This window comes from Nomascus leucogenys, chromosome 14, assembly GCF_006542625.1.
Source record: "Nomascus leucogenys isolate Asia chromosome 14, Asia_NLE_v1, whole genome shotgun sequence".
NCBI lineage: Eukaryota > Metazoa > Chordata > Mammalia > Primates > Hylobatidae > Nomascus > Nomascus leucogenys.
The window spans coordinates 86,073,318-86,092,405 of NC_044394.1; the positions used below are offsets into that span (position 1 = coordinate 86,073,318).

Genomic DNA, 19,088 nt, shown 5'->3' on the forward strand with positions numbered 1-19,088 from the left:
AAAAAAAATAAATAAATAAAAATCATGACGTTAATAAGATTTTACAACTGGAAAGGGCCTAAGCCCATAGATAGGTCGAAGTCATCAAGGGCTTTTCAAAACAGAGATGCCAGGCCCCAACCTTCTGGAAATTCTAATTCAATGGTTCTAATTCAATGGACACCTCTGGCTGAGAAAAGCTTGGTAAAAACCAGGTAATATCTAACTTCTCTGGAAGAATTCTGGTAAATTTGTTATAATCCGTAATCCGTGATTTCAGAAATTACATGTTTGGTCTTCATTTCTCTCAGGAACAAAGTTCTAAGGTCTCAAAAAAATCACAGTGACCCAAATCAACTGTGCTGTGATCAGACCTGCAAGATAGGATTGGATTGGGATCTGAAAAATGAAAAATAGGGGCCACCAAGTACATAAACAAGGCAAAGGAAAGCAAAAAACAGCTTTAACAAACAGATGCCAAAGAGTGGCCTTGCCACGTGCATGAGGAGGAGCAAAGTAAACGCACAGGGCTGCCTGGAAGGCGTTGAGTTCAGTCACCCATACTTAACTGCAGCAACCAGCAGGGTCGCGGCCCGCGGCTGTCATCTATGGTCAGAAAACTGTCCATGCATCATGACGGTCAGCGGTAGCTCACACTATGCATGCTCTCCAGTGAACGATGGACAGAAGGAGAAGGAAGGGAGCTCCCATTCAAGGAGTATCCCCTCCTTGGATTTCACCCCTTGCAAAGTCCAGGCCCTTCTCCCATCCCACCCTCTCCCCAGTGTTGGCAGGACGCAGCCACTTCCCTGCACCCCTCACAGCATCCTGCAGAGACACGGGGGCCCTCATTAGTAGAGGCAGCCTGGCAGGGGCCCCACTCTCCCTGTCCTGACTCAGGTCAGGACACCTGCCCACCCGGGAGGGGTGAAGCCACTGCTGGCTGCTCACAAGGCTGTGACCAGCTACATGGCGCTATAACCTATCCACTGGGAATCCCTGTGGTCAGTTAATTGCATGTTCCCTCCCAAGAATAGGACAGTGGGTGGGAGAGATGAAATGAGAAGCAGAGGAAGAGATGGGAAAGAATGAGGTCAAATAAAACGATGTCTTTACCATTTGATTAAGTATAATTTAAATAAACTAAAATTAAATTCCCTGATGGATATTGTTGACAATAGTATCAGTCTGATGTGGGGTGAAGTGGACAGATCATAAATGTAAAATTGTACTTGTGTCTTATAAAACATTTCTCTTCAAATTCCTTTATGAGTTTCTATTTAAGGGGAATCTGGGAAAGAACTAATGAAATTTCAGTGGCGAGTGAGTGTGTGGGTAAATTGATGAATGAAATGGATGGGTAGGTGGATGGAAAACGAGACGGTAATTGGTATTTGTATAGAACTTTTAACTCTTTATAAATTTTCCTATCTGCAAGATTTTCAGCATAACCCCTCTGAATTTCAAGACACTTAGAACTTTACACTGAAAGGAACTTGGTCCAACCCACCTCATGGGACAGAAGGGCAAGCTGAAGTTTAAAGCAGTCAAATGACTTGCTCCAAGGTTATTGATAGTGCTGGCATTCAGCCAACCTGAAGGCGTGCAGCTTTTTCTTTTTAAACCTCTCCATCTTCTTCCTATGTACCCAGTTTGATTACCCATCCTATCCATTTCACCTTCCAAAGAGCTGGCGCTCCACCATCACTGCTAACGTGTTCACCCAGTCCGCAGCACTTCACAATGCCACTGAGACCCTCCCACCTCCCAGCTGGGTTCCTCAATCTGACCCAATGGCCCCAAAGAGTGGTGCCCCAGGCACAGACAGGGCCACCACTGACCTAGTCTTTCTCTTCTCAGTCCACCCTGAAGGTAAGCGCAGGCTGACCCCCTCCCCTCAGAAGCCCACAGTGTTGGCTGTATGCTCCATTTAGATGGAAAGCTGTCAAGAGTGGAGACCCAGCAGTGGGGCTGGGGGAGGGGACCCAAAGGGGACAAGATTAGACTTCTGGGCCACTGGTCATCTTGTTCCTTGATCTGAGGTCCATGGGTATGATCAGTTTAGGATACACTCGGGTTAGGTGCAGTTTCCTCTGTGTGCTATCCTTCAATGAGAAGTTCGCACTGAAAGCCCCATCCAGCACTCACTGCTCGGAGAATCTTTGTAGTTCTTTGTACCTTGTATTTAGCAGACACTTAATAAACATTTGTTAATTGACATATTAACTGAGTGCTGCCTACTAGATGAAGTGCCAGTTTCTCTGTGTGGCTTTCAAGGACTCTGCCACTCATTAGTTGTGTAGCCTTAAACAACTCATTTTTGACTGAGAAAATACATAATGGCAAAAGGGCTACTTTGAAATTAGAAATGATTTTTAATGAGTCTGTAATTTCCTAACCATAACGCCGTCCCTGCCTATTTTGTAATAATTAGTCCTATATACAGTGAGAGCCGTGTGATCTTCCTCAGCTCAGGGGCAAAGCTTGGAGCCACACAGCTGCAGGCACCCGGGGCAGGAAAGCTTCGGCTGGGACCCATGGCCTTTGCAGCATCTGTGGGGCTAGGACGGGAGCCGTACAGGAGCGATCTTTGACAGTCTGGCCCCGTTGTAACCACTAGGCCTCACTTCTCACACAGCTACAAAATTACGTTCCTGTGTTGCCTATTGCTGTATTATACAAAAACCAAGAGCTAGACGGATTTTCAGCAGATATGAGGGGATGAACATGTCCTGTTTTAAAAAACTGTCCTCACTTTGGAAAGTAGATACAGGAGAGAGGCGGGCTCCAAGCAGTTAACCCTCTTCTTTCAGATTCCTTCAGAGGGGAGGCAGAGATACCATATGCTGAGACACCAACGGAACAGGCAGAGAAAACGGTGTGTTAAGCCTGGGCAACAAACGAGACCCCGTCTCTACAAGAATTTTTTTTTTTTTAAATTAATCAGCATGTTGGTGCATGCCTGTGGTTCCAACTACTCAGGAGGCTGAGGTGGGAGGATCGCTTGAGTCCAGGAGGTAGAGGCTACAGTGAGCCATGATCACACCACTGCACTCTAGCCTGTGTGACTCCATCTCAAAAAAAAAAAAAAGAAAGAAAGAAAAGAAAACAGCATTTTAAACCATGAGCCCCAAAGAGCCAAGGCTTCAGCTGTGGGCACAGAGCTGTGCTGGAGCATAGGGCTGTGACTGGCCGTGGCTAACGGGTGCTACTGACCGCCCCCAGGCCCAAAGGGAGCCCAGCTGGTGGCCAAAACCCAGCCCCTCGGACCTCAGAGTGTGGGCTCACGCTCTTTCTTAGGCTCTTTGCTTTTGCCTCCCACTGCCTGCCCTGACGTCTCTACCGCAGCATTCTCCAGCCTTCCACGCCATTCAAGCTTGACCTCGTATTGGCCTCTGTTCTACTGCATGGGTCCTAGTCTTACCTCCCCAGCTGTACTATCAGTGCCTTGAAAGCAAGAGCACAGCTTACAGTTCCTTGTATATAGCACTATGCTTAACATATACGTTTCCACCTAACCAATATCTGTTAACCAACTTGACTGGTCTATGAATCCCAAATGGTTTCAAGAATCAATGGCGAAGTCTGTGCAAGTGCTCTGTAAACCCACGAGCCGCCGCCAAGGGTGATCATGACTATTTTCAGCTCATCTACCCAAGGTCTCTTAATGCTCACGTGTATGCAGAGAAAAACAAAGCTAAGAGCCTCCCAAACGTTCCCTTGGGATGACAGAATTTCCATGCATCTGACAAACCTTTGGCATTCTCACCTCTTCTGATACACAGCTACCATTAGCTGGCACACAAAACCATTTCCGCTAAATGACACTCCCTGCTCAGCATGCAGCTCATCCGCACTCCCACAGCAGAGTTCCCCAAGAGTGGGGCCCGCGCAGTTCTTCAGCAGGATTGTTTTTAGTATTACTGTTGTAGCATTTAATGTCGGGCCATAAAACAAAACAGCCTCTCCCCTGCTTCTCTGAAAAGAGACCAGTGTCACTTCTATGAACTAGAACAGCATCTTATTATCCAGAGGAGGGCGGAGCAGGGGTGGGAAAAGAGGTCTCGGCCGTCGGCAGGGGCAGGGCTGGAAACGCAGGCGCGTGCTGTGACCCCGTCTCACCAGTTCCAGCACGCTCAGGACCTGGATCCCATTTCTCACGAGCTGACTCCACAGCCCCAGGCTTCATCTGGATGACATAGCAGGGAGGCTGTGCCATCCAGAGCCATGCTGGGCATTGGCCCCTTGTTTGCTCACAGACATGACATCTGCTCTCCCTCAGCTTTGGAAGGAGTGCTGTCTTCCTGCATGGTTCAGGCACACAGTTACCCTTATTTTTCAAGCTTCTCAGACCCCTCTGACATCAGCACAGACCACCTTCCGCTCCACCCCACCCTGCCCAAAAATGATCCCCATATTCAGCGTTCTACATAAAGCACAGGAGATTCACATACATTGCTACCTGCCATATTGGATGTTTAATTTGTAAAACGAAATAAGCAGCACCGTGCATCTACTCCCAGAATCTGCTGGAGACCTTCAACCCTAAGTGAGCGGCTGTCCTGCAAGGCTGCACGCCCGGCAGAGGGGCTCGGTGAGCTGTGTTCACTGCAGCCCTCTTTCATAGTCAGCCCCACAGAAAGCAGCGGAAGAGGCATGGATTCAGGAAGCAGCTCATGCAGCACCTCGGTCCCTGTTCCCCATGCAGCACTGGGGCATGTTGGGGAGGGTTGTGGGTGATTTGGAGTGGGGGTACTAGGGCGTGTTGGGGGGTGTGGGTGATCTGGAGTGGGGGTACTGCGGCGTGTTGCGGGGGTGTGGGTGATTTGGAGTGGGGGTACTGGGGCATGTTGGGGGGTGTGGGTGATCTGGAGTGGGGGTACTGGGGTGTGTTGGGGAGGGGTGTGGGTGATCTGGAGTGGGGGTACTGCGGCGTGTTGTGGGGGTGTGGGTGATCTGGAGTGGGAGTACTGCGGCGTGTTGCGGGGGTGTGGGTGATCTGGAGTGGGGGTACTGCGGCGTGTTGCGGGGGTGTGGGTGATCTGGAGTGGGGGTACTGGGGTGTGTTGGGGAGGGGTGTGGGTGATCTGGAGTGGGGATACTGGGGATACGGCTATGTTCTGAATGTGTCCCCAAAAATGTACATGTTGGAACGGAAGCCCAATGTGGTAGTATGAAGAGATGGGACCTTCAGGAGGCGATCGTGTTTCATAAAAGGGCTGGAGGGAACTAGACACACACTTCTGCCTCTCTGTCCCTTTCACCGTGACAGGACACAGTGTTACAGCCCCATCTTGGAAGATGGACAGGGCCCTCAAGAGACACTAGACCTGCCAGTGCCTTTATCTTAGACTCCTCAGCCTCCAGAACTGTGTGAAATACATTTCTGTTGTTTGTAAATTACCCAGTCTTGGGTATTCTGCTCCAGCAGCAACAAAAGACTAAGACAGTGTTGCAGGGTTCAGGATGTTTGAGGCGCCACAGCGTAGGGGTCGGGGTATTTGAGGTGTTGTGATGTTGGGGTAGAAGTAGGGACTGGAGTTGGGGCGGTGGAGGTGAGGACCAGTCTCTGCACCAAACCAGGTCTCTGCTCCCAGTTAATTCCCCCACCCTGCCATGAGGTACACGGCATCACTAGCTCCACTTTACAGATGAGGAAACTGAGGCCCAAAACAGTTAAATGCGTAGCACAGCTGGAAGGAATAAAGCTGGAGTCTTGATTAACACAAAAATCTCTATTTCTAGTAATAGACCTCAAAATGCTAAGACCAAATATAAAATCCTGAGGTCTGCCTTCTAAACGGTAAAATGTTTGTAAGTAATTTGATTGCGCCAATCCCTGTAAGGAAGGCTTCCTCCATGGCCCCCGTCATTCTCATCTTGAGGAAGGCAGAGCAAACCCATCACCGAGCCCAGCCCCATCACTATACCCCACTCCTCGCCTTCCTAGCCAAGCTGCCCCACAAGCTTCACCACCTCATCTGCCTTCACTCTTCAGGTTGCTACAATCAGCCTGGACCCCACCTCTCAGGCTTGACAATGCTGACCAGAAGCTCCTCCATGCACTCATCCAGAACCACCCTGGTCCTCCTCTTCGGCACCCCTCTCTGCACCCTCAGGGCCCTGCCTCTGCCCCACACCCTCTGGTCTAGTTCGTACTATGTGGTGACCTCCCCTGGGTCCTCTAGTCTATAGCGAGTCCCCTTCTCCTTCTCCCACCAGATCCACTTTCCACTGGATAGTGGCTCTACTTGGAGGTTCCTACAAGCACCTCACCATGTGCGAAATGGAATCCCACCATCTGCCCAGCCGGCCCAGCTCCCAGTCTTGGTTACTGGTGTATCATCCTTCCCTCGGCTGGCCAGGCCTGAAACCTAAAGCACTTGTTGAAAATGCTAAAATCCCTTCTTCAACAATCCTAAAGCCACAAGGTGGGTCTGGGCAAAGCTGGCATCTGTCTGAGGATGATGGGAGCCACACTGGCCTGGAATGAGCTGTCAAGTCTGACTGGGCCCAGAGCCCGTGCACAGGAAGAAGGAGAGGTGTGGCTGCAGGAAGGTGGCCATACTGGTGTTGGACCAGGGCAGTGAGAAAGGCAGACATTGGGGGTGAAATGGCAAAGGATAACGGGGTCTGAGAGAAGCAGCAATGGCAGAGAGGAGAAGAGGGTTCACACAGGAGGAGGCACCACATTAGCCAATACAATAAGGACAAAGGATACCAAGGTTGTCACTGTCAGAAGATGGAGCTACAAATATGGAAAACCCCCATGAGGTGGAATAGGAGGCATGAATGTACACATAGAGAGGTACAGAAACGCTGAGACAAATGTGTACAGAGAGAAGCACACGCACACAGTATGCACATGCACACACAGTATGCACACACAGTATGCACACACACAGTATGCACACGCACAGTGTGCACGCACACAGTATGCACGCACACAGTATGCACGCACACAGTATGCACGCACACAGTATGCGCACACAGTATGCACACACAGTATGCACATGCACACAGTATGCACACACACACTATGCACAAAGTATGCACACATACGGTATGCACACGCACACGGTATGCACACGTACAGTATGCATATACACACGGTATGCACACGCACAGTATGCACACAGTATGCACACGCACACAGTATGCACACACACAGTACACACACGCACACAGTACGCACACACACACAGTATGCACACACACATATGCACACACACACACGGTATGCACACACACACGGTATGCACACGCACACAGTATGCACACACACAGTACACACACACACACAGTATGCACACACGCACACAATATGCACACACAGAGTATGCACACATATATAGTATGCACACACATGCATTTCCTTGCTCTGTCCAGCAAGAGAGGTCCCGGGAGCAATAGCACGCCAGTTCAAAGAGAACACCTGGCACCCACATCTCAGTTTCTAACACCACATTCCACTAAGAGGAATGAGGCTGGGAAAAAGACTAGATGAGACAAAGTAAGCACATGCTCCACGAACGATGCAAGTAAGACAGAAGCCAAAGAAGCCGGCCCAATGGGTTCCCAACAACCAGAGGGAGGCATGCTCAGCACCAAAGGATAACACTGGATTCTAAATCCACTGAATGAAAATGGAGGCCATAAGTTCAAAATGAAGAAACTGAAAGTCACGAGGAAAGGAATATTTGCACAATCTCAAAGCACCTCTTCCCGAAAATACCTATCAACTACAAAGGGGAATTTCACATGAGGTCCAGCAGGCGCCAGCTTAATCAGGTGAGAAGATCTGCATGACCAGTAATGGATACATCACAGCCCCGCACCACCTGGTGCAGCCCGCGTGAAGCAGGCAGCTCTGCGTGATGCTCCTGCCAGCGAAGCATGACCTAAATGGAATCATTAGGAGACACCAGAGACATTCTACAAAACAAAGAGGCTGCCACCTTCAAGCGCCAGGGTCAGGAGGGTCACGGGATGCCTGTGGAACTGCTTCAGACTGAGTGAGAGGAAATTAGGATGGCGCATGGCTGAGCAGGATCCTGGTGCTACAAAGGACATTCCTGGGACACTGGCAAACCTGCATGCAGCTGAGGCTTACGTGGCAGCCACACGTCCACGCGAATGCTCCCTGATTTTGGTGACTGTATTGTCATCTGGAAAGAGAAACTCCCGGTTGGCAGGAATTACAGACTAAGGAATTCAGAGGTGCTGAAGCACCATGTCAGCCGCCTTCTCTCAATGAATCAGAAAGGAAACAGCTTAGTACTATACTTGCAACTTTTGGAACTTTTTTTTTTTTTTTTTTTTTTTTTTTTTTTCAAAATAAAGACTGGGCCTAGTGTGGTAGCTCATGCCGGTAATTTCAACACTTTGAGAGGCTGAGGTGGGAGGATCACTTGAGCCCAGGAGTTCGAGACCAGCCTGAGCACCAAAGTGAGACCCTGTCTCCATAGAAAATTTTAAAAGCATGGGAGATGCACGTCTACAGTCCCAGCTACGCAGGAAGCTGAGGGAGGAGGATGGCTTGAGCCCAGGAGTTTGAGGCTGCAGTGAGCTATGATCACGCCACTGCACTCCAGCCTGGGCAACAGAGTAAAGTCCTATTTCACAAAAATAAAAATTTTAAAGTAAATAAACTAAAAAATAAAATGTGGGCTGCTACACACTCCTGCAAATGTGCCGATTCAAATCACTAGGCTTCTTTTTCTCTTATGCCATATTGTTAAAACCACCATCACCAGGACCAGGCACCTACCCATTTTTTAATAAAGGCCAAATAAAATTTTTGCAACTTAGAAAAAGCACATGCCCTTCTAAACTCAAAACTCACTTGAAATTATTAGAAAGTAGACGATATTCCTAAACTGCAGGAAAACTTTTAAAACACAATTTTTAGAAATCTCATTTTCTGGATCTTTCACACCAAGAAAGAAGCATGGACTTCTTTCCATTCTCATTAACGTTGTGTAAATACTGATCAAAGAGACTGTGTGGGAGAGGGCAGTGAGCTCTGATAAAAGCTCAGGCTTCTCAGGCGGGGAAGAGCAACTGGATCCTCAGATGACACCACCTACACAAACCCGAAGGGCCTGCGCGTCCCGTCCCCGGAGCACACACCGGGATCTGCATGAGGAAGGCTTGTTCTAAAAGCCTAACATAAGCATCGCTGTGGAGGAAGAGAAAACAACTGATTACATTCAGCTGTGACGAGGGACGGATGAAGTGGAAAGAGTCCACGGTGGCTAATAAGAAGTCAATTTCAACCAGCACAGTCACCGGGAGCCAGCAGTGAGCCAAAAGAGCATCTGAGAAAATCAGCCACAAAACACAGCTGCTCCATCATGGGGTGTGGGGGACAAGTAGCCTGGAAGGGGTGAGGGAACTGTCATCCTAAAACACCCTCACATAGTGAGACAGCCAAATAATGCAGGAAAAACAACATTTATTTCCAATTCAGATTAGATGAGATTTAGATTAGATGAGTTTGGGTTTTTTTGAGACAGGGTCTCACTCTGTTGCCCAGGCTGGAGTGCACTGGCACAATCATAGCTCATTGCAGCCTCAACCTCCCAAGCTCAAGCGATCCTCCTGCTGTCGCCTCCAGAGTAGCTGGGACTACAGGCATGCCTGTCATCTCAAAATCAGCCACCCTGCCCCCCTAATTTTCTGATTTTTTGTAGAGACATGGTCTCTTACTATGCTGCTCAGGCTGAGAATAATTTGTAATTTTTGTTGAAGTAATAAAGGGAACTTCTGCTTTTGCTTAGGATGTAGAAATCTGGGGGGGAAAGAGTTGCTCCAATCCTATCAACATGAGAAAGCTGAATAATCACCGACATCATCACTTTTCTTGAGCTCATAAAGGAGCTGAGACCGCAGGGCAGACAAATAAACTGAATCCCACAGGCCCATCCTCTCCAAGAGGGCCTGAGCACATGCACAGCCCATCTTTGAAGAGCACAGGTCTGCACAAGAAACCAGCTAAGATGGTAACGAGTCCTTGAAGCCCCACTGTGGGCTCACATATCCATGTGGAAACACAGGGGGTCCAGGCACAAGGGGCACTCACACTCCCCTGTGTGCACCCCTACTGCACCCCCACTTCATGAGAAGCACCCGCCGGAGGCAGCACAGAGTGTGGACAGGCTTGAAGTCCACCTGCCCCCAAAGACCTCCCCGCCTAGGAAGCAAAGCAGGAGACCCTCAGTCCACAAGAACAGGCACACACTCCCGTATCTGGGGAGTGGGAGGACGTACAGACAAAACCTACCTTGCTCACCATGGGCATAGAACACACTGTCCCAAGACACAGATGAAGAGCATGGAGGATGGGGTGAGGGAAGGTGCAAAACAGCCTACTCCTGGGATAGGAGCAGAACACGCCCTGGGCACAGAATTCTACACTGAATCGAGGCAGACTTTTGCCATCACTGGGGGACAGGTGAAAACACTGCAACCGCACTACGCCCAAGGCCCAGACGCCCAGGGCCTGCCTAAGACTAAAGAGAGACCAGGACCACAGAGAACTCCCACCACTCCACAGCCTGGTGCTGAGTAACTAGCAATGGAAATCCTGTGCCAGGAGACAGGCAAAGTCAGGGACCACTCGGTGAGGCACGTGGGCAGGCACAGCTCAGGCTAGGGGTGGAGCAGGAGCCCTGGGAAAACCCCCTGGCATGCCTGTACCCACCCTAATGCACGAGGACTGTGCTGGTCAGCTTTATGTGTCCACTGGGCCAGGCTGTAGCACTCAGCAATTCAATCAAACACGAACCCAGGTGCCACAGTGAAAGTACTCTATACACGTGGTGACATCCACAATCAGCTAACTTAAAGGAGATTTTCTTTGGTACTATGGGGGGCCTCATCCAATTAGTTGAAGGCCTTAAGAGCCAAACTGAGGTTTTCCTGAGAAAGAAGAAATTTCTGCCTCAAGATCACAAGACATGCATGCATACATACATACATAAACTTACACACACATGCAGGCACACATCTACTGCCCCTGTTTCTCTGGAGAATCTTGACTGATACAAGCACCAACTAATCACTCTAAGAACTAAGAGTGCTGTTGCAGTGGGTATAACCATTACAACAACAAATTCCAACCCCAGTTAACTACTTACTAAACTATAGACTATACAACTTACCTCATTCGCTATTGTTCTTCTACACACAATGTCCAGCATGCAATTAAAATTTATAAAGCACAAAAAAAGCAAGGAAAAGCAAATTATAGTCAAGAGATGATAAAGGAATTAGGAGACCCAGACTCAGGGCTGACCCTGATTTCTGAACTATAGATCAAGGACTCTAAGGTAACTATGATGAACACAGCAGAGGCTCTAGAAGGAAAGGCAGGCAATACGCATTTCCACTAGAGATGGAAACTAAAATAGTCAATGGAAATGCTAGAAATAAAAAACCCAGTATCAGAGAAAAAGAATTTCCTTGACTGGTTTATCAGCAGACTAACAAAAGCTCATTGCGACGTGGGAGAGAACAAACGGAGGAGCTGCAGTACAATGTCCAACAACACAATACGTAGAGAGCTGAGTCCCAGAAGACAGAGACACACGGAAGAGCTGCGGTACAATGTCCAACAGCACAATACATAGACAGCTGAGTCCCAGCAGAGAGAGACACACAGAAGAGCTGCAGTACAATGTCCAACAACACAATACGTAGAGAGCTGAGTCCCAGCAGAGAGAGACACACAGAAGAGCTGCAGTACAATGTCCAACAGCGCAATACGTAGAGAGCTGAGTCCCAGCAGAGAGAGACACATGGAAGAGCTGCGGTACAATGTCCAACAGCGCAATACGTACAGAGCTGAGTCCCAGCAGAGAGAGACACATGGAAGAGCTGCGGTATAATGTCCAACAGCGCAATACATAGAGAGCTGAGTCCCAGAAGACAGAGACACACGGAAGAGCTGCGGTACAATGTCCAACAGTGCAATACATAGATAGCTGAGTCCCAGAAGAGAGAGAAAACAAACGATAAATATTTGAAAAGATAATGGGAACTTTTCAAAAATGAAGACATCAAACTACACATCCAAGAAGCTCACAGAAACCCAAAAAGAATAAATTTCACAGGTGCAGTACTGTACACCCATAGTCCCAGCTACTCAGGAGGCTGAGGCAAGAGGATCACCAGGACCCAGATGCTCAAGTATAGCCCAGCCTGGGCAACACTGAGAGACACCCATCTCTAAAAGAAAAAAAAGGGTGGGGAGAATAAATTCCAAAACAAACAAACAAACAAAAAATTAATAGGTTATAGATAAAGCTACTGAGAATACAAAGGGAACATCTTGAAGGTTGCCAGAGAAAAATGAAACAGAATATACAGAGAAACAAAGAATTACAGCAGACTTCTCAGAAACTGCTAGCCAGAACACAACAGGTGACTGTTTTAAAAGACAGTGCTGAAAGAGTCAACAGAAAATTATATACCCAGAAAAAATACCTTTCAACCACAAAGACAAAATGAAGAATTTTCCAAACAGAAATCTAGGAAAATTTAATGCCTACAGACCAGCACTGCAAGATATGTTAGAGTAAGTTCTTCAGGCAGAATGATTATGATACCAGATAGAAACCTGGAACTGCGGAAAGAAATGAATGGTCCTCAAAACAATAAATATGAAGGTAAATATAAAAGACATCTATTCATTATTTTTAAAGATCTTTTAAAAACCAACAGTTCAGCAGTTCCTTAAAGAATTAAACATACACTTGGCCAGGCGCAGTGGCTCACGCCTGTAATCCCAGCACTTTGGGAGGCTGAGGTGGGTGGATCACCTGAGGTCGGGAGTTCAAGACTAGCCTGACCAACATGGAGAAACCCTGTCTCTAGTTAAAATACAAAATTAGCCAGGCGTGGTGGCGCATGCTTGTAATCCCAGCTACTCGGGAGGCTGAGGCAGGAGAATCACTTGAACCCGGGAGGCAGAGGTTGTGGTGAGCCAAGATCGTGCCATTGCACTCCAGCCTGGGCAACAAGAGCAAAACTCCGTCTCAAAAAAAAAAAAAAAAAAAAAAAAAAAAAATTTAAACATACGCTTAACATATGAGCTAATAATCACAGTCCTAAATATTTACCCAGAGAAAATATGTCCACACAAAGATCAAGTGCTTATAGCAACTTTATTCATAACTGCCAAAAACTAGAAACAACCCAAATGTCTGTCAACTAGTAAATGGATAAACAAATTGTGAGAGAGCCATAAAAATGGAATAAAGGAAAAAAACTACTAATACACGTAGCTACACAGATGAATCACAAATAAATTCTGCTAAAGGAAAGAAGCAAGATACAAAAAACTACAAACTATATGTCGCCACTTAAATGACATTCTGTAAAAGGAAAAAATCAGATCAATGGTTTCCAGAGGCCAGAGAAATGAGAGGGGATCGATTACAAAGGGACCCAAGGGAACTTCCTTAGTGTGACAGAAATATTCTATACATTGATTATGGCATTTGTTACATGACTGTATGTATTTGTCAAAACTTAAAGAAATGTACACCTAAAAAATATGAACTTTACTGTATATAAATTGTATCTCGGCTGAGCATGGTGTCTCACGCCTGTAATCCCAGCACTTTGGGAGGCCAAGGTGGGTGGATCACCTAAAGTCAGGAGTCTGAGACCAGCCTGGCCAAAATGGTGAAACCCTATCTCTACTAAAAATACAAAAATTGCCTGAGTGTGGTGGCAGGTGCCTATAATTCCAGTTATTGGGAAGCTGTGGCAGGAGAATGAAATTCTGATACATGCTACAACATGGATGAACTTTGGGGGCATTATGCCAAGTGAAAGAAGGCAGAAACAAAGGGGAAAATATCAGTCTACTGGTATGAGGTCCCTAGAATGACAAATTCATAGAGACAGACAGTGGAATGGTGGTTACTAGGGGTTGGGGGAAGGCAGGAATGAGGAGTTGTGTAATGGAGACAGAGTTTCCGTTTGGGATGGTGAAAAGGTTCTAGAGATGGACAGTGAGGATGCTTGCACAACATTATGAATTATTTCATCTTGTTCAATTGTACACTTAATAATTCCTAGAATGAAAAATAATAATAATAATAATAATAATAATAGTAATTCCTAGAATGGTATTTTGTGTTATGTATGTTTTACCACAATTTAAAAAAAAAAAAGTCTCTGGACTTGAACTGCATAGGTTCAAATCCAAGCTCTGCTACTTACAGGACAACCATGAGCAAATTACTAATCTCTATGTCTCATGTTCCTCAGCTCTCAAATGGAGATTAGCAACAAACCCTACCACACAAGGTTGCTGTGAGCATTGTAAAGTGCTTCCAGTGGTGTCTGGCACACTAGAAGCATTCAGCAAATGATGGCCATTATTATTATGGGCCATGATCCATTATGTGATGCTTTGCTGGAAGTGGTTCCATTTACCTTTTCTACATTTCCATGCAGGTATCAGTCATTCCATTTTTTTTTTTAAGTGTACATAGATACTATGTATGCCAGACAGAACAAATTTAAAGTAGAAAATTGGCTGGGAGTGTAATAAAGTAGAAAATTGGCCTGTAATCCCAGCACTTTGTGAGGCCAAGGCGGGCGGATCACGAGGTCAGGAGATCGAGACCATCCTGGCCAACATGGTGAAACCCCATTTCTACTAAAAATACAACAATTAGCTGGATGTGGTGGTGGGCGCCTGTAGTCCCAGCTACTCAGGAGGCTGAGCCAGGAGAGAACCCAGGAGGCAGAGGTTACAGTGAGCCAAGATCATGCCACTGCACTCCAGCCTGGTGACAGAGGAAGACTCTATCTCAAAAAATAAAAATAAAAAATAAAAAATAAAGTAGAAAATTATATAACCCAATAATCATTATTTTATTAATTTTTCTTGAAACACTTTCTCCACTACAAATCACAGGTGAATGCATCTGAAATTACTTAAAGGTGATGTGACTCCAAAAAGAAAAAAAATCCTCAGATTTGCACAGCCGGAGATGGGCTCCTGGACCAGACCACAGGCTTGGTGAGCCCTGCCCAGGCCAGAGCCGGCCAGATGGCCTTTGTGGCAGCAGGTGAGGGGGGTACTCACCGATCCAGCATTCCAAGCGCGCACAGGGCGTGGTCTTCACCACATCGGGAGGGTCCACACCAACATTCAGGCACAAAACTAAGGCAACACTGACTGTCTTCATCTGAAAACAAAACAGAAAAAAAAAAACAAAAACAAATATTTCAATATGGAACTCATTTATGTGTTTTTCCAGCTTTTAAAATGTCCCCCAGAACATTGAGCCCCTTCCCTACCCACCTGCCCTCCAGCCAGTCCTCCACCTGTCACCTGGTTAGCCCAGCCCTAGTGCAGGAGTAACGCCCTTCTTTGAAGGCAGGGTTTCACAGCAAGGCGGGGCAGGTGGTGAGAGGGACATGGTAGGAAGGGCCATTCTCAGGCTTCCTTTTGATAAATCTCCAGAAATGGAATTATTTGATCAAAAGATATAAAAATTTTAACGCATTCAATACATTCTGCCAAATTCCTTTGCAAAAAAAATTACACAAATTTACACTCCCACCAGATATTAAACCAGATCTAAAATTCTTGTTATTTAAAATCATCAATCATTTAAGCTGTCGTATTGATTTAGTTTACATTCGTTCACATCAGTGATGCTGCCTGGTTCTCCTAGCATGCATTCACTGCCTGTGTTGTTCACTCTCCGTGGACCATCTACTCACTACTCATTCCTCGTACTTACACTGCAGCATGGCCACACTGATCTCTCGCCCTCGAATCCACAGTTCCCTCTGCTGGGAGTTCCCCTCCCCCGGGTCACCTGGCTGGCTCTGACTCTCTCTTCAGATCTCAGTTTAAAGATCAATTTCTTGGGAAGGCCTTCTCTGGATACCCCTCAATACACCTTCCACACTCCCCATCGGGGTGGAACCAGCTGGGGTAACGCTGCGATCACACCTGTCCTTTCCTCCCAGCAGAGCTCCAGCCCATGGACGCTCCTCAGTGGGCCAGAGACTCAAGTCCACTCATCTGAGCAAAACCCTGGCCCTGCCCAGGTGCTATCTGCTGAATGAGGGAAGGCATGTATTTTGGGACAGTGTTTCTGTTTTACATTGACCCTTTAAGCCGTCTGGATGTTATTCTGGTATATGATACAAGATAAGGATTAATTTTTTCTCATAAAACTAGCCAGTTGTGTCAATCCCTATTAAATAATCTGCCCCAAACTCACAGGTGTGCACAGATATATGTATTAATTCTCACAGAGACAAAATTCTATTTCTGGGTAATCAAATTCATCCCATTAACCTATCAACCAATACTTCTACTAGTACTACATTAACTAATTTATCTTTATATTTCATAATACTTGGGTCATTTTTCACCCTCAAATTTTAATTTTACTTAGCTATTTATATTCACTTATTTTTTTCAAATTAATCAGTTCTTCAATCTTTTAATCCCATTGGGATTTTTATTAAAATTGCACTGAACTAAAATTGCAATGAAGTTTAATTTGAACTTAACGTAAAGAAGTAACATCCTCATAATATTCTATTTTTCTATACAGAACATAATATGGTTCTCCATTTTTTCAAATGTTCTTTAACTGTTCTCAGTAACATTTTTATAGTTTTCTTCAGGAATAAGTCCTGTGCATTTCTTATCGGGATTATTCCTAAAACCTGGTGTTCCATAGATCAGTAGAGTGATGACAGTTAACATTAATTTAATTGACAGTACATTTCAAGCAGCCAGAAGTGTGTGGTGGTGCACACCTGTGGTCCCAGCTACTCAGGAGGCTGAGGCAGGAGCATCACTTGAGCCCAGGAGTTTGAGGGTACAGTGTGAAATGACTGTGCCTGCCAACAGCCACTGCACTCTGGCCTGGGCAACACTGCAAGACCCCATCTATAAAAATAAATAAATGAATAAATCATTTTTTAAATACCTAAAGAAAATAATTCGAATGTTCCTAGCACAAAGAAAAGATAGGCCAGGCACGGTGGCTCACCCCTGTAATCCCAGCACTTTGGGAGGCTGAGGCGGGCAGATCACCTGACATCAGGAGTTCAAGATCAGCCTGGCCTACATGGTGAAACCTCGTCTCTACTAAAGATATAAAAATTACCCAGGCGTGATGGTGTGCACCTGTAATCTTAGCTACTCGGGAGGCTGAGACAGGAGAATCACTTGAACCCTGGAGGCAGAGTTTGCAGTGAGCCGAGACTGTACCACCGTACTCCAGCCTGGGCAATAGGGCAAGACTCCATCTCAAAAAAACAAAAAAAAGAAAAAAGAAAATGATAAATATTTAAGGTGATAGGTATCTCAATTACTCTGATTTGATTATATGAATGTATAAAATTATCACAAATAAAAATACTTTTAAGATTTCCAGATATTTCATGAGTATTTCAGGGAAATACATGTATTTCCCCATAACAGTTTCTTATTGATAATTGCTGATATATAAGAAAAATGGTTAGTTCCTTTACTAAATTCTTAGTTAAATGTAATTGCTTTTTGGTGATTCTTTTCAGGTTTTGAAAGTATACAACTATACTAAGAATAATAAGTCTGTCTCATTCTTTCCAAAAGATCATTCCTCGTTTCGGTTTTAGATCTTAGTGTATTGACCAGAACTTCTAAAATAACACTAATAATAACAAAATGATGACAGTGGAGATCTTTGCACTTGATTTTCATGAGACATAAATGTTTCATTGTTCAGAATGATGCTGGCGACTGATTTTCAGTACACTCTTTAACACATCGAGATAAGATACTCTATTCAAAACAGTTTAAAGTTGTATAGGAAAAAGGAAACATTTTAGTGCCTCCTCTCTTAACAGTTAAAAAAATTTATTAATTATATCACTTTCTTTTTTTGTTTTGTTTCATTTTTGAGGTGGGGTCTCTCTCTGTCACCCATGCCAGAGTGCGGCGACACAATCTTGGCTCACTGCAACCTCCACCTCCTGGGCTCAAGCGATCCTCCCACCTCAGCCTCCAGAGTAGCTGGGACCACAGGGTGTGCCACCACACTCAGCTAGTTTTATTTGTATTTTTGGTAGAGATGAGGTTTGTCATGTTGCCCAGGGTGGTCTCCAACTCCTGAGTTCAAGCAATCCACCAGCCCAGGGCCTCCCAAAGTGCTGGGATTATAGGCATGCGCCACCACCCAGCCAATGATATCACTTTCTAAAGGAACTGCATCTCTGCCTCCGTGGATATATTAGGAGAAGAATGTCTTTCCACAGACATGCAACAGAAGCCTCCATTATGAAGCGTAAGAGACAAATGGCCCCTTCATCTATTATCAGGAGAAAGCACTAAAAATTGGAACAACAAAAGTCACTGTATTTAGTCATCCTCCAATATTTAAGTGATCAGTATCCATAATCCCAAATCCCAATTATTGTATAGCAAACTCAGCCTTTGAGGATAAACTGCTTAAAACTAGACATTTCCTGGAAATGTTTCTGTGGTCTTCCTGTGGCCATGGTGAACAACTGTTAACACCTGCCTCACAACACTTTTAAATCAAGGGTGTTTCTTTCATGCTCTGTAATATGGAAAGGAATCAATTCAAACCCTAGAGCAAGTTCCAAGTTGCCTCCTAAAGGAAGAGGCTGGCTTTGCCTACAGTCATCTGCAGGGTCCCTCTGTGGGAAGGGAAGCCTTCTAATAGAACTTGTGCTTCCCCACAGCTTAACTGGTTCCCCACTGGCTTATCTTGTCCCTAATCTGCAAAGAGAATATGCCTTAAACTGATGTCAGGCTCCTCTAGCAAAATCCTGTGGAAGAAACAGCATTAACAGGCCGAATCTGAGACACCCACCTGCTGCTCCCATGGCCAAGTGCCACTGCCGCTGCCCTGGGGCTTGTCTGGCAGTGCTTTCTCCCCGTTTATCCACATGCTCTGTGCACCCCAGAAAAAGGCGGGCAGAGCTGTTTTTCTGGGCTGATGTATGCTCAGTAACTTCCCACACAACCCTGTTCTTTCTTGCCCCCCGGAAATTCACAGCCAGGTTTGGGGCTCAGTCCCAGCACTTCTGATCAATGGCGACCTCCC

The 19,088-nt window shown here is 46.0% G+C and overlaps 1 protein-coding gene across 1 annotated transcript in view; it reads right to left on the minus strand.

The window, feature by feature from the left end:
* RPTOR (regulatory associated protein of MTOR complex 1) overlaps positions 1-19,088 on the minus strand; it is a 412,605-nt gene that overhangs the window by 319,040 nt on the left and 74,477 nt on the right. The window contains exon 2 of the mRNA XM_030827216.1: positions 15,089-15,191. Coding sequence (XP_030683076.1) covers positions 15,089-15,191 — 103 coding nt within the window. The remainder of the gene's footprint in view (positions 1-15,088; positions 15,192-19,088) is intronic.